Below are 16,324 nucleotides of genomic sequence, written 5' to 3'. Positions count from 1 at the left end.
GTGTAGGTGATTATTCTAAATGAAGTGGGTTTACACTGTTTTTTTTTCCAAAAACAAATGAAACTAAAGTCAAATAAAAATCAAGGCTTTTAATTATGTACAATTCAAAGTGACAACACACATTTTAATTCAAACTGTGCAACGAAGGACACGTTAGGTTTTGCCACAAGCACGATTTGGAGACAGTGGGAACAAAAAGGTACTTTTTCTTTTTCTTGTTTTTTACCGTAAAACATTGTGTCATCACCATTGTGAAATCAAAACGAAAATAAATTCTTTTTTTTTTGCTTATGGTGCCTGCAGTCAGTCTTACAAAGCTGCAGAGCAGGATTTGTGGCATTCTTCATTCAAAGAAGACATCTTCTGACGTCTTCTGATTCAAGTGAGTTAAAGAGTGTGTCATACTATAAACCGCGCATAATTTCCAAGTGGGCATAATAAATAAATGGCTGTACTGTACATATATTACCTCTTGCCATAGTACATTTGACACTGGACAACAATAAATATGCAGATGTTCCAATAAAACATTATTTAAAGCCAGCGTAGATTGCCTCGCTGGCTCAGCTGTTTCTGAATTTCTCTCATTTTTCAAAATGAAAACCATAAAACCAACCAAATATTCAGTGCTGTTGCTGGAACCTGTGGTTACAGAAAAAAAAAACAAAAAAAACAACAACTCTCTGCTTCATTACTAAAGGTTTAAAAATTCCATGTTATCCATAAAGATTGTGTCTTTGACTGATCTGAAGACAACCTTGATGTTTTCTGTGTCTGTGGCACAGGTGAAGTGTGTGTAGAGGGGTTTATGTCGATCTTTGTGGAGGTTTTTGTACATCTTCTCAATAAACTTTTTTGCAGATTCTGCATCATGGGAAGGCCCTACGAAAGAGAAAGAGCATGACTTAAACAGCGCTGTTTGTTGAGTCGATTTCCATCAAATCTACAACAAATGTTCTGAAGAAAACTCAGAAAATGTGAACACTGCTCAGATGGTATAAATGCTATGTCTCCGCGTATAACACATTTTTTGGACAGAGAGCAAAAGGAAGGATTTCTTATTTGCCAGTGCAAATCTGTTTCATGTCACGAAATAAAAATGCACAGCATACAAAAATGTAAATGTAAATACAGCATCACAAATGAGGCTCAGGAAGATGAAAAGAGGAAATAGACAAGTCATTACAGAAATGTTGGAACAGAGAGAAAACTGGACCTTTTGTATAATATATAACTGAAGAGTTTGATTTTACAGTCAGAATAGAAATATGTATAATTTACCTTTGTACTCTGGGAAGTATGTCCCCAAATCAGATGTTCTGATTTTGTCTTCCAGCAAGTCTGTCTTATTCAAAAAGAGGATGGTGGACGACTCCTGAAACCACGTGGATGAGACGATTGTCTTGAACAGGGCGAGGCTCTCCTTCAGCCGGTTCTAGAGAGCAAACAGGAAGAGTTGTGCCTAATTTTAATATTTAATTGTTTTGAAACTGGAGGTCAAATAATCTGTACTCGGGACTCTGGGGGATTCAAACGTACATCTGTCTGACTCTCGTAAAGGACTTGATCGTATTCGTTGAGGGCTGCCAGGAATATGATGGAGGTGACGTTTTCAAAGGAATGGATCCATTTCTTCCTTTGGGAGCGCTGGCCACCCACATCCACCATCCTATATGAACAGCAACGATTTTATTTAGTCACTCATTTTATTGATTTCCTTCAAAAAGTTAAATTTAAAAAAAAAAACTGTAATCACTAGAGAAGACATTTTTTTTTGTTCCCATATTAAAGGACGTGTGTTTACAGATACATTTTCTGTTAACAGTATGGCTTCCAGCTAATCAAACCAATATAAAATCATACCTGAAGATGGCTTGCTTCATGTCAAATAGGTACTCTATGATCCCCGAGGTGGGAACCCTGACCCTTAAGATGTCCTGCAGAGTGGGAACGTAATCTGGGGCAGTGATCCTGTCCATATCACTCAGATAACTAAAATGAAAAAATAAATAAAATAAATTATATATATATATATATATATATATATATATATATATATATATATATATGAAAGAGTCTTGTCTATGATTGTTGTCATGAAGCGTCATTCTGTACGTCTTATGCATGTAAAGTGTTACTGTGTTCACTTCTTCCTACTCGTTTTCAAAAAGTAGTGAAAAGCAAATAATTGTGTTCTTGTTTATGTAATCTCATGTTATTTCTCTGTCCCAATGATTGCTTGTTCTCTTGTTTTTGAAAACCTATAATAAATAAAAATAAGAAAATACAGTCTTAATTATGATAAACTGTTGGCCAGAAAATTCACATTCATAGAGTCTTTAATTTCACAGGAGTCACAGACCCAACCATTCATCCTGTCACTTGTTTTTTATTTTTATTTATTTTTATTTCATCACTTGTGAAGTTCTTCCCAATTTGTATAATTATATCTTATTTGTGTGTTTCTGTATGATTATTTGTACCAGCCTGGGGTGGAAAAATATTATTTTTGATGTACAGTTGTGCATAAGAGACAAAAAAAATTCTTGAATTTTAAATTAACCACACAATAGCAAACAGAAGGTCAGATTATTTTGTGATATTGGAAAAACAGGACAGCAACTTTGTAACACTGAAATCTGACATGAAAAGGGGGGAGAAAACAGGTTTACTATTTGGCAGAGTCTGACAGCTGGAACTCTCGCCTCCTGTCATAACACTGCTGTACTCCTTGGTCACTCCACACTCGCTTAATGGCGTCCACCTGCCAGGGCTCCAGTGTTTTCACCTGAATTTCCTCCACTTCTTTCAGTTTTTCAGCATAGCGCTAAAGCAAAAGACAACAAAAACAAAACATTCACGAGAGAGTCAACTAAAAAGAGCTCTTAAATAATGTTAAATGTAAAAGTTTATGCTGGCTGGTAGATTGATGGCGTATCATTAGAGGAATTCTGTCAGTCCTGGAAATAAACAGACCCGTTGCCTCAGGTTACATAGAGGATTAGTTCAGAATCTTCTCAGTGAGATTCTGTGAAGTTATACTTGGTTAAAAAAAAAAAAATTCAATGCAGGCCACAGAAAAAAATTTTCCTGCAACCGTAAGCTTGTCATAAAAGCAAATAGATCTTTGGAGTGGTGGAAGCAAATGAGCCAATCAGATTTTCATCCGCTACTTTAAAACAACAGAAACTAAAAATAGTAGTGTGATGCATTGACAGTGAGAAATAACTGTCTGCATTTCATTGATGAGCATGGGGGGTATTTTGTTCTGCCACACAATGAGTTCGAATGATGATGTTTGAACCTGTTTGTCGTATCAGTCAGCCAGATCAATGCCGAACCATCAGGCCTCCCCAGAACCAAGTAAACTTTTGGATTGTGTGTCAGCTGTGCAGAAGTGTTCGTGTGCCTTTAGGATCTCGAAGAGATTTGTTCAACTAAAGTAACGTTGTATTGTATTACAGACGGCTTTTGACTGTGCAATAGTTTTAAGAACAAGACAAGAAAACAAACGGGAACTCCCAGATGCACTGGCAGGATGGAAGGAAATAAGAGGATCAAAACTGACCACAAATTGACCTCATGTAGGTTAGCACTGGTAGGATTGATTGATATGTTTATTTATGTATTTATTATTTTCTTTCTCACATACATATGCATTTTTGAACAGTTTAAACTGTGGACGAGGCAACGACCTGGCCATACGAAGGCAAATGCTACCAAGAGACTCCAGCTTCCCAGTGATAAAAATCCACAGACATATTTTGATGCAATCATATGCTTTTCAACAAGAATTTCAGGATATTGTTTCTTGCTTGTTTTGCTAACGACACACAAAAAAAGTACACAGGTTCTTACGATATTCATTTCATCAAGATAGTCGATCTTCAGAGTCTCCATGGCCTCAATCAGAGCCTGGATGGCTGTGATGATGTTCTGACACACCAGCTTGATAAAACCTTTCCTGTCAGATTCGCTGTATCCGTTGCCATGGATGATCCTCATCTGCTTGATGAAGGTGCTCTTCCCGCTTTCACCAGTTCCTAAGTAATTAGAATAAATGAGATGAAAAGCAGAGTAAAGACAATAAAAAAAATCAGATTGAAAAACATAAACATGCAACAAATGTGCCTAAAATTGTAGCATGTAATGTAAAGAGGAGTTTCCATTTTAAATATCAAATAAGGGTGGACTTTTTTTGCGTTGTTCCTTGGAAAAGATTTTTTCTACTATTATAGTAGTCAGCCTCTTGTCATACTGTTATGTTGCGTTCTACACTGCAAACACAGATGTTTTGATTTTAAAATTTACAAAATACAGCAAGCGCTGAAATACCAGTGGAAGTTTTGGAAAACTATTTGACCTGTTTTATAAATCTTACACAATTAGCTTTGTCCTGTCAGTACGTCAACATGTCGCCAGCGTTATCTGTTGTCTACATTTCAGATTTAGGAATGAGACACTTAAGTCTTTTGTTCACATCATTTAGACAGCCTGATGGCAAGATGCTGGCACCATGTTTCAGTGTTCTGCGGGACATCCTGTGTTCGTTTCTGACCACATTTGTGGCTCTGCATGTTGGTCCAAGTGATAAGCTTTGGTTTTTCCCTACACCAGGTCTCCTACACGGCTATTTGACAAAGTGCAAATTAATTGCCATGCCAGCAGAGCCTGCCATCTGCGTTGCGGATCTCTACGTCTCCTCCAAAATTATCGTCGATCTCTGGGCATTCTGTCTCTCCTTTCCAGGCCTGTCAGTTTAGGCAAGCAGCAATGTCAAGATTACACAACAGTTTCATGTTACTCTTCTCTGTTTGTGAATTAAATGTGGTCTGAGAAACGTTGGGATATTGCTTTAAAAGCTAACCCTGTCTTAATTTTTTCTACAACTATATTCCTGACCTGTCTGGTACAGTTCTTGTTCCACATGATGTTTTTTTTTTTCTTACCAGTGTAAAATAAAGGTCTTCACATAATAGCTGGATTTATATTGACATTAAAGGACTCAGATGTGGACTCTGTTGACTAATAAGTCATTAAATGAAAAATCTATCTCCAGGTTGTCAAAAGAATTATTGATATTTGTGTCAATATTTTCAGTTTTTTGGGTTATAACATGAAATGCAATAAAATGTGCTCACATTTTTATTTGGCACAAAATGTGGGAAAGTGTGAGGGATTCGAATATTTTCTCAAGGCAGTGTCCATCAGCTACTCTTTGTTTAAAAAAGTCCATTTCTACAACTCAAATCTTGACAATTATACAGAGGAAACTAGGAAGGACGGATCCTGAGGAAAGAAGAAAAGAAACTAAAACAGCTGAATACCATTTCCGCCAATAAAAACCCAGAGACCTAAAGACTCACCTTCATCACATGGAGTCACCAAAGAGGGAACACACAAAAGACATTTCAGAAATCTTACCTAAAAGCAGCAGCTTCAGCTCCTTATTATTTTCTTTCTCTTTCCTTAGTTGCCTGTCTATTTCTCTGGATATTCTCTGGCTTTCTTTTTCCTCGGGAGACACATAGCAACAGTCCATTGTTGTCCAAATTCACTGGCTGCTTTTCAGATACGCTGCCGCTGCCGACTGGAATGGGTGAAACGTGTTTGCTGTGGAGTTTTTCATGCCTGCCAGGTAAACCTGTATGTCTCAGGACAGGCGGATTGTCAACGTGTTAGTCATTCTTCCTCAAGCCGGTAAACTTTACATACCTGCTGTGCAGGAGGCAGGCTGTGAATGAAGAGCTTTGACGTCATGGACAACTCCACTCTTAGGTGGAGTTGTTCTCTAAACAATACAGGAGAAATATCTTGAGATAGAATGTTTATTTTTTTTTTTTTTTAAAAAGAAAAAATAAGCAATAGTTTTCAGATGGTCTTCTTTGTGTGAGACAGCTTCATAACTTGTCTTTGGCCAAAAGTGAACACGGCTGGAAAGATACTTTTTTTTTTAACGATTTGGGCACACCCTGGAGTGATTCACACTGTGCTTAATGCCAACGAAGACATGTTGTTCTTTTCTTTTCTTTTGTCAAAGCGGCTTTGTTGAACTTTCCTGGGAGGGTTTTCCAAAACTGTAAAATCACAAGTAATCCAGATTAAAGAAGAGGTATCACGAAAACCTTCTCTACAAAAAAGTCAATTCCTTTTTTCTGAAACAACATCAAATCCATTTTAGACTAATAGAAAAAGTCCTGACTTGAGTCTGTCAAGGGAGTCAACAGTGATAAGGGTGATGGCACGGAGGCCTTCCAACTTCAAAGACTTGGAGGTTGTCATAACAAATAAATATATTACCTACCAGTGGTAAAGCTGGTCAGAAATAATTTAAATAATTAGAAATGCTGTAATGCCAGTTAAATTTTTTCCATTGACGACTGAGAAGGGAATATACTTTTTATTACACTTATAGACATGACCTTTTTTTTTTATAAATTAGATTGTAAATAAAAACATTGCCCCAAATTTATTTTATATGTTTTATTAAACAATCTCATTTCATATCAGACAAAAAAGTAATAATTTAAATCTAAATCTGGCAAAGATATAAAGAAAAACAATAACAAAGTTATGATAAACTGCACGCAGTCTTGTCGTTGTATGTGCTTTCATATTTACACTCTAATGGACGGAGAGAAAAAATAACACAGGCAAATAAAAGACAAAATCTATATTTCTTCCAAATGTAGCAGCTAGAACAGCTTCTGAACAGTCTTTTAATTGAATCATGTTAAAACATAAAGAATGTATTGTTTGAAATGTACAATCTAAAAGTGTCAAACAGATACACTTTAACACAATTTAAAACATGTAATGAAGACAATAGGAGCAAAACTACTTATTTCACTGAACACATTAACATTAGCATCAGTGTAATCTAATGCTTGCAGAGCTATTTTTAATTTCCGCCTCTCAAAGCTGTAGGCCAGGACATGTGGCATTCTTCCTCAATAAAATATTCATTGAAATTTCTGGAATATGTAATCATCCCCAGGATGTTATGATCCAAATAACCAACAAGCCCTTTCATTCTGGGGCTTAAAAAAGGCAGCAGTTGAAGGAAAATTGGTTTTTGACTGGTTTGAAGACAGCATGGATGTTCTTCTCTGTGAAGCATTACAACTTTTGGCTCTGGCTCATAAAACTCCCAAATGTTTCAAATGCTCTTGTAAGATCGTGTCTTCCACTGATTTGAAGACGAAGCGGATGTTTTCGGTGTCGGTGGCGCAGGTGAAGTGTGTGTAGAGGGGTTTGTCCTGCTCTTTGTGACGCTTGATGTACATCTGATGGATGAAGTGTTTTGCCGATTCAGCATCGCATTGAGGCCCTGTGAGAATGAGAGCGGTCCGAATCAGCACGAATAACGTAGCACTTATAAATCATGAAACCAACACAGAATGTCGAATTATATTATGTATTCGACCTGGGAAGAGTATAAATCACATGAAGTCTCAATATGTGACTTTCAGATGTGTTTAAAGAGATAATTATTTTTACCTTGATCTACTGTCATTGCAGAAGTAGTGTTTTCTTTCACTTTGCTTACTAAGTCATTGATTCAGCACACACATGTCTTCTGTATTACATTATCTGCATTTCATTATTTTACTTGATCAATTTTGTGAACACAAGTTGACAGTAAGAGTTTGTCCCTTAAAGGGTTTTCTGTACAAATCAATGTAAAATCAATAAATGTTGGGTGGATTATAACAGTGAGTGTTATAATCTCACTGCTTCCTGTGTCGACTGGGATCTTGGAGAATTAAAATTGTACTGAGCGGGTGAACAGATGCATCAGTAATGACATTAATATTTTATACATTTTCATCATTTTGAGACTGACTGTGAAATAAGATTTTTTTTTTCCTGTGGTAGTTTGATTTATTTATATGTCACAAGATAATGACACTAGTAAAAAAAAAAACACTGAAATCTATGAATTTATCTAGCATATCATGAAACAATAATATTATAATAATGTCATTTCCAATCTCATTTTCATTCATTTGTAATCAACCAGAACAATTATTAGTTACTTATTAATTTGTGCTTCATCCCTTGATGTTTTTTGTAAACAATAATAGCATATAACTCATGCATTTATTTGTGTTGTATTATTTGTTGGACTTGTTTTAATTTTGACTGAAATTCAGAATAACAGATAAAAACACGGGTCTACACTGTAGAAATGTAGAGCGATTCCATAATTTACCGTTGTACTTTGGGAAGTAAGTTGCCAGATGTGACGTTTTGATTTTCTCCTGCAGCAGGTCCGTTTTGTTCAGAAACAGGATAGTGGAGGACTTCTTAAACCAATTGGATGAAATGAGAGTCTTGAACAGGGCGAGGCTCTCCATCAGTCGGTTCTAAAAAGGCAGAAATTACAACAAAACTTAAAAACGAACCCATTTAAAGCTGCAAAACCATAGAAAAAGGATAGAGACACCATTGGATCAGAACGTACAGCTGTCTGAGTCTCGTAAAGGACTTGATCGTATTCGTTGAGGGCTGCCAGGAATATGATGGAGGTGACGTTTTCAAAACAGTGGATCCACTTCTTCCTTTGTGAACGCTGGCCACCGACATCCACCATCCTGAAAACAAAGAAATGTCGCTTTTAAATATATTAACTTCATAACTTGCATATATATATATATTTCCTTTTCCTTAAAGAGTGGATCTTACCTGAATATGACTGATTTCATGGGAAACGGGTATTCTATAATGCCCGTGGTGGGAACCCTGACCCTCAAGATGTCCTGCAGAGTGGGAACGTAATCTGGGGCCGTGATTCGGTCTATGTCACTCAAATAACTAAGAAGTAAGAAAAAAAAGTAATACAATTAAATAAAATTTGCTGACATGACAATCTAAAGCAGAACGTAGTTCAAGCTCATTTATAAAGGCAACTTGACGAAACCATTTATGCACACTTGATATAAAAACAGTCTTTATTCTAACTTTCTTCACTATGTCTTATCATTAGCTTTCTACCACTTCAGATGTTGCATCAGTTCAAATCAATATATTCACACAGTGCCAATTCACAACAAATATAATCTCAAGGCACTTTACAAAAAGAGAAAAAAAAGTCAATCATATAGGCAGAATCAAAGTCAATTGCATAATTTCAATGTGATAATAGTCAATCAACACAGTCAAGATCAGCGATTTATTTTTCTATGTTTATTCTTGTTATCAACTAATCAATCTTCATAAACTTGTTTTGTCACAAAAAGAATTAGGGTGTTTGAGCTGTCACTTTAAAATACACTTGTAGGTGTATTTTAAAGAATCCTACTGTAAAATTAAATATATACGTACACAACAAAAATGACACAGAATCAATCCTACATCTCATAAATGCTAAAGAGTACTGTAAAACTGAAAAACAGCTCACTATTTAGCAGAGTCTGACAGCTGGAACTCCCTCCTCCGGTCATAACACTTTTGCACCCCGAGGTCACTCCATACTCGCTTAATTGCATCCACCTGCCAGAAATCTAACCTATACACCTCGGTGGAATCCACTGGGCTCAGTTTGTCTGCATAGCTCTGAAACAAACAAACAAAACGACATCCAGAACTGAGTCAACTGAAACCATTTTTTTTTAGATTAAACCTTCGAAATCCACTGAAAAAATGTTGTAAAGATGTTCAACTGAGCCTCACTCTTAAGCAGAGTGATGAACATGTTAACAGATTAACTGTAAAATGGTAATCCTATGTACTGCACAGCTGATGCTTCTTTTTAATTTTTCAACTTCAGTATGTTCCTTGAAAATTTGTAAGATTAAAAAAAAAGGATTAAATTTTGGGTCCAGAACTTTAAATGATGATTTGTAGAATCCTTAAGAAATATCTCTGCCCAGACACGTCACCGACCGGGAAGAGGAAGAGGTTGTTGAGAATTAAAGTGTGGATCTGTTGACTTGTACAAAAAGGTGATAAGCATAATCTAATGCACTGAAAAACATTGACGTTTGTGGAAAAATTCTGGAGAACCTTTTCCATCCTTGGTATTGGGAGGTATGTATATCCTGCTGGGATCTGCTACGGGGGGCAGCATCAGCACTAGAAATGTCAACAGACTGATGAAGCAGGCATCATTTTTCAAAAGCTTTAAACTTTATATATTATATCACTTTATACTAAGTTTTAAACAAGGCCAAAAACATACATTTGCTCAATAATACATCCCCACAAGATAACAGATGACACAATGTGAGTGTGACTGCCTGGCTGCATGCCAAGCACAAAGAAGAAGTTTTTTTTTAAATTCACAATCTATGTTTAAAGTCAAGAATTGACCTGAAGTCTCTACATGGCAGTAAAATATTTTTAAAAAGAATGCACTGGAGTCGATTAAACAGTTGAACTAATTCATTTTTTCCTCTGGGTACATTTAACAGTAATCTTGAATTTGCCCAGATATCAGCAATGCATGGTTTGAATTAATGTAAATTACCTAACAAAGCTTTTGCAATCACAAGTAATTCAGATTTTATCATAAAGATCCTACAAAGTTTTGAATGGGGGTGAATAAACGAAAAAGAAAAGAGATTAAACAAGTTGAATAAAGGATAATCATTGTCTATCCGTTTTGTTGTGATGCTGACAGAGGTTAATGTTAACTTCTTGATAAAAAGAAAAGTAATTTTCTTTCAGTCAAATTGTTTCACCTCTGCCAATTATTTGGAAATAATATAAAAGGAAGATGTGAAATGGATTTTCTCAGGAAAGATAAATATGGATGTAATGATAGCCTGCATCACCACTGAAGAGTTTAAATTATGAAACACCAGCAGCAGTAACACAACCGTTTGTGAGTAATCTCTGTAAGGAGACGGCATCCTGTCTATCAGTGATGGAAAATACTCCGACAATTTGTAACAAATTGCTAGATTTATTTTTTCCTGAGTCACTTTTTCTGTCATTTTCTCTTGTTCTTTGTCCAACAAAAGAAGAAGATCAGAAGGAACATTAAGAGAAGTCTCTTACGATATTTTCGTCATCAAGGTAGTCGATCTTCAGAGTCCCCATGGCCTCAATTAGAGCCTGGACGGCTGTGATGATGTTCTGACACACCAGCTTGATAAAACCTTTCCTTTCAGATTCACTGTATCCACTGCCATGGATGATCCTCATCTGCTTGATGAAGGTGCTCTTCCCGCTTTCACCGGTACCTAGGAAAACGTCCAAAGTATTAAAAGCAAAGCAAAGAATGAAATTTACGGCAAAGGAAATGACATCAATACATCACTACTGGACTTAATTTAGGGGGGGAAAAAGCAACGATGTTTTATTATATGTTGGATTTATCTAAAGTAAAGATGGACGGTTTCGTCTCAAGCAAAAACTGCAGGTGTAGAATGTACAAAAAGACGGAAATCCTGCCAACTCAGTCAGATTAAATGGAAACAACAATTTTCAACTCTCACCAAAGATTCTCGATTTGATTTAGAAGTAGGCTTTTACTGAGTCATTTCAATGTGTGTCAAAGGTCGTCAGAGACTTTTGCAGTCTCTAACGATTTTTTTTTCTTCCTGGATTCTATTTGGCAAAATCCATCTTACCATCAAAAAGAAAGTGAAGTGAAATGAAGTTGAGTGGGCCAGAGTTGTTTTGGAAGGGAAAGGGAGGGCACTATCAGACAGGTGGTCATATTGTTTTGCCTAATCTGCATATGATGTGATGTCACAATCCAAATGCAAACAGCAAATTTCTTTGAACTTGAGGCAACCCACTTCCATGTCTTTAGAAAATATGCAAACAATGTCTGTTCAGTAATGTCAGCAGATGTTGACACTAAAACTAGAATAATAAAAATAAAATAAAAAGTGTCCAAATTCAGGCAGCAGGAGGCAGGTTCATGTTTCAAAGACAAAAACGTTTGACAAAATGCACCACAGGAAACCCCCAAGCCAGAAAACATTGATGAATCTAAACTTGATGCTCTGTCAGCTGCCTAAAACACACACAAAAGTGTGTGTGTGTATGCGTGTGTGTGTGTGTGTGTCCGTGTGTGTAAAGAGGTTATCAACAGATAAACAAGGGTCTAGGTAGATATAGCAATTGAGGGTTGAGAAACTGGCAACTTATGTTAAGATCAAATGAAAAATATGCATAGACATTTACAGAATGTATCCAACTAGCAATAAAAACAGTGTCTGATTCATTAATGTGAGCTTAAAGCCAGGCCACGGCAAAATGTCTGAAAACTGATCGAGATTATTTCTGAAATCTTACCTAAAAGCAGCAGCTTCACCTCCTTTTTCAATTTTTGTTGGTCCCTTCTAAGCTCTTTTTCTATTTCTCTACTCAAGCGTTCCTCCGGAGACAAGTTGCAGCACCTCAGCATTGTTGACCAAGTTAATCAGCTGCGGTTTGTCAAACTGTGAAGGAGGTGATCGGTGAACTGAATGCACGTTGATGTTTTTCATACCTGCCCAGTGAGGGACATCTCAGAACAGGCTGATTGTCACGAGTCACTTTTCCAGTTTTGCTACATTTAGCATTCCTGCCATGCAGGAGGCAGACTGCGACTGAAGGGAAAGGCTGAAACTGCTAACTGTCTTTTTGTTTTTTCCAACCAGCGTTTAGAAAAATCTGTTGTCAAGCAGAACTAGGATAGAGAATGTTTCTTTAACCATGAGGTGTTGAAGAAGATAGAGAAAATGCAGCCGAGCATAGTAATTATTAATAATTATTCACTTTCATTGGCTACCAGAAGGGGGCATGACAGGAAAGACAAACAGATTACAGGCACACCTAGAATGACTTGTTCTGTGTATGCTGTCAGCCCATTGACATGGGATTTACTGTAAATGTAGGTCTTTGACATTTCAGCTTAGTTAAATGTAACCTGATAAATTTTAAAAAAGTAATAAATGGTCCAGAGTTCAAAGAAGTATTGTAGGAAAAGACAAAGCAAGCCAGTCTAGTTAGTTCTGTAAAAATATAAGTGATAAGGCTCCCTCTAGAACAAAACGTCATTCTTATAATCCCCATGGATTTCTTTTTCTTTTCAAAATTTCACTAGGATTTCAAAATTAATTGAACAAAAAGCCAGGTGTATTTTTGTACCAATACAGAAATAAACAATAAAAACGAGCTAAAGGTTGAATCACATGGGGGAAAAAAGCACATGTTTATAGTTATTACTGCTTTCACACAAATGGGAAAGTTGTACAATCTGTTATGTTGTTTAGTTTCATTTATAAAGAATTGAAAAGATTGTCTTGCAACAGAAAATTTTAGCTAATGACAATGACATTTTGCCAATTAAATAAGTCAAAATGAACCAAATACTAAACTCTAATTTAGTTGATATAGTTTTCAGAACTCCCCAGATTTAATGCTTCTGAATGATGAGTGATTTAATTTGTAACATGGCTTCAAGGAAGCTATTTTCCAAACATTTTTTTAAGTGAACGGTTTTTTTCAGAGTCGGAAAACCTCACTGGCCCAAGAAAATATACACTGATATTCACTAGGACACAGTGGTTCCCAAACTTTTTCTCCTGGGCCCCCCCAGTGGTTCCCAAACTTTTTCTCCTGGGCCCCCCCAGTGGTTTCCAAACCCAGTGCGAGCGTCATAGCTCGCATCAATACATTAATACGTATTGATGTCTATGGTCATAGCGCTCATGTTGCGTTTAAAGGCGGCTCGGAAAAACAGGTTACCACATGTTAACAACGGATTAAACAGTTTTAACTGCTGATAAAAGTGACAGAGGACACAAATATGTGAAGTGTGGCCCCTACTGTATCAAATTGACAGAGGAATAACAGAGAGTTGGCCATTCTAAGGTAAAAACCCAGCGCATACAGCGTTCGTGTTTTTGTTTTTTTTTTCATCCATGCGGCTTCCCGCGCCCCCCTGCAACGGCACAGCGCCCCCCTCCCCCATAGGGGGCGCGCCCCATAGTTTGGGAACCTCTGCAATAGTAGATGTGAACTCTTAAATTCTTGATTGTTATATGCTTTTTATTTACCAAATTAAATAATAGAAACTTGTTGAAATGAAATAATGTAAAGCTGCTACTATAATATAACCATCGAGTCACTAAAATGTTAGTTTGTTTAGGTATTGATAATGTGCAAAAGTTTAACATTCATCTTTTGCTTTTCTTTGTAGAATTTAATGAGTTTTGACAGCAAACATAGTCATTTATATTTATTCCATAAACAACTTTTCCTCATTAAAAATAAATGTGTCTTCATCCTATAACTCATTATGAAGGAAAATGGTAGAATTCACACTTACAGTTCAACATAGTGAAGATAAATTAGAACAAATGTTGATGACAATTTGCAGTAACACTAGAATGGAAAGAGTGCATCTGATGAGAATGAGAGATTCGGGACAAGAGCTGATAAGCGAAAGACAAACACGTATTGCAAGTACAACAAAAATATTGATTAAAACAGATGTAAATCATTCTGTAGAACCTATAAGCACATAAAACAGCCACATTTTACCATAATGGCTGACTATTAAGGACGGATGAGTCTTTGACATTCATTTTAATTGCTTCACGGTGGTACAGTATTTCTTACATTACAAATGACATGTGTTCTTAGCAAACTTACCTTCTGCGAAAAGCTTCATTTGGTCAGTCAAAGAACACGATGCCCATAGCAACCCAAGTTTATCTGTCATCAAGCATCGGTTGTCAATGATAGCGGTTGTATATACTTATTTAACAAACATTTTCCAAACTGAGTGTCATAGAAACAGCAAAACAAAAAAAAAAAGTTTAATTACTAGCCTATTAAATTTTGGTTCAGGATTTGAGCCAAAGGCTTTTATAAACTTCTTTTTTCCTTTTGATTTTTTTAATAGGCTTTAAACTGCTTTCACACTTGTACTTTGTTTTGGTTACACTTGCATCAAACTAACTTTGATTGGACAAAAATAGCATTAGTAACTAAAAATTCAGTTTTTAAATGATTATTTTATTTACAGAGATTATTTAACGAGATGCCGCAATAAGTTTTGATGTATAATAAACATCAGTGGCGACCTGCTTACCTGAAGAATAACTAGATATGCTACAGATTCACTATGCTGGAGCTTTATCTAATTAAAACACCCTTTTAATATGCAAATGAAATGCAAGACAGATACACAATGGTGTGTGTCAGTCGAGGTTTTTTTGATAAGCTTATGAATTTGCCATAAACTTTATAACGAACAAAGCAAACATTTGGAAAAGGATGCTCTGTCTAGATAAAATAAAATAAAAGCTTTTTATTTTCTACATCAAAAATATTTTATGTGGAGGAAAACTAACATTGCACATCTCCCTGAAATCACCATCCCTGCAGGGATAGTTCAGCGCCAGCATCCTGCTGTGAAGCTGCTTTTCTGCAGCGAGTACAGGAAAGCTGTTAGCGTGAACCCAAGGAGATAAAAGCAGCTTTCACAAAATGTTTACAATAGCTTTATCATCATATCCACAGCAAATATTTTCAGGTGTTTGATTTCTACTATTTAAAAATCCTCTAATTCTCCATATGGTTTACGACTTCCACTTTGGGAAGCACGGCTTTTAAATGTCCTTACAAGAGGAGCATAACTGCTGCAGCAGTTTAAGTGTTTGTCCCCTGAAAATAATGGTTCTTTGGCACAATGTAGGTCTCTGTTTACAGGCCTAAAAATACGGCCCTCCTCCTGAGAGCTCCAGCCAGATGGATGCATCACAGCGGAGGATTTCAGGAAGAGGACGACTCCAGATGAGCAGAGGATGCAGCCAGGAAGACAAACCGGCAGAAGTATCTACACAAGTAGATCATCTTTATCTGTCAAATATATAAAGATTGTATGCTTGACCCAATGATCCTAAACTTTTTATTTCATATTTTAGTTGCCTTCACAAACTTAAAGAAAAAATATTTATATATTTATATAAAAAATACATTTGAAATCAGACATTTACGTATAAATGTCTGATTTCATAAAGACAAAAAAACATTTTTCTTACTCTTCCAGAGATAGAGCAGCAGCCACATCGCAGCTTTTATAGGGAACTCAGGTTGATCAGATAGAGAGGTTTGCGTGTCGGGGGACACAAATGGACAACTATCTGCCCCTCCAAATACACTCTGACAGTATTTATAACAAAGCTGTCCAGCCCCGCCATCTTCTCAGGAAGCAGAGATATTTTTAAAGCTCTCAAAAAAACTTTTTTTTTTCTGTCATGGTTTACCGACCACTTATAGAATCCATCCCCACCTTCAGTGTCACGTCTTGGTTCAATTTTTATCGCTAGCAAACAGAAAACAAAAAGTCTCGCAACACAAATCAAGGCAGAAA

At 36.3% G+C, this 16,324-nt stretch overlaps 2 protein-coding genes across 3 annotated transcripts; both read right to left on the bottom strand.

Annotated features, from left to right (window-relative positions):
• Window positions 1–74: 74 nt before the first annotated feature.
• LOC103155141 (guanine nucleotide-binding protein subunit alpha-11-like) lies at window positions 75–5,682 on the bottom strand. Its single transcript, XM_007576695.2, has 7 exons — window positions 5,425–5,682; window positions 3,859–4,043; window positions 2,673–2,827; window positions 1,864–1,992; window positions 1,540–1,669; window positions 1,282–1,435; window positions 75–882 (listed from the first exon to the last, which is right to left on the bottom strand). Exons 1-7 carry the CDS (start codon window positions 5,540–5,542, stop codon window positions 695–697), a joined length of 1,059 nt encoding a protein of 352 aa, XP_007576757.1. The 5' UTR covers window positions 5,543–5,682; the 3' UTR covers window positions 75–694.
• A 976-nt stretch (window positions 5,683–6,658) lies between these two features.
• On the bottom strand, window positions 6,659–12,538 carry LOC103155142 (guanine nucleotide-binding protein subunit alpha-11-like). Of its 2 annotated transcripts, none has more exons than XM_007576697.2 (7): window positions 12,449–12,538; window positions 11,005–11,189; window positions 9,404–9,558; window positions 8,689–8,817; window positions 8,468–8,597; window positions 8,216–8,369; window positions 6,659–7,330 (listed from the first exon to the last, which is right to left on the bottom strand). In XM_007576697.2, exons 2-7 carry the CDS (start codon window positions 11,149–11,151, stop codon window positions 7,140–7,142), a joined length of 906 nt encoding a protein of 301 aa, XP_007576759.1. In that variant the 5' UTR covers window positions 11,152–11,189; window positions 12,449–12,538; the 3' UTR covers window positions 6,659–7,139. The 2 variants fall into 2 exon arrangements, with proteins under 2 accessions (XP_007576759.1, XP_007576758.1); XM_007576696.2 differs by lacking the exon at window positions 12,449–12,538 and adding an exon at window positions 12,253–12,439.
• Between the last annotated feature and the right edge of the window lie 3,786 nt (window positions 12,539–16,324).

This window comes from Poecilia formosa, unplaced genomic scaffold (genome assembly GCF_000485575.1).
Source record: "Poecilia formosa unplaced genomic scaffold, Poecilia_formosa-5.1.2 Scaffold414, whole genome shotgun sequence".
In the NCBI taxonomy this organism is placed as follows: domain Eukaryota; kingdom Metazoa; phylum Chordata; class Actinopteri; order Cyprinodontiformes; family Poeciliidae; genus Poecilia; species Poecilia formosa.
Note: the sequence above shows the minus strand (reverse complement) of the source record. Positions and strands in the feature narration are given on the sequence as shown.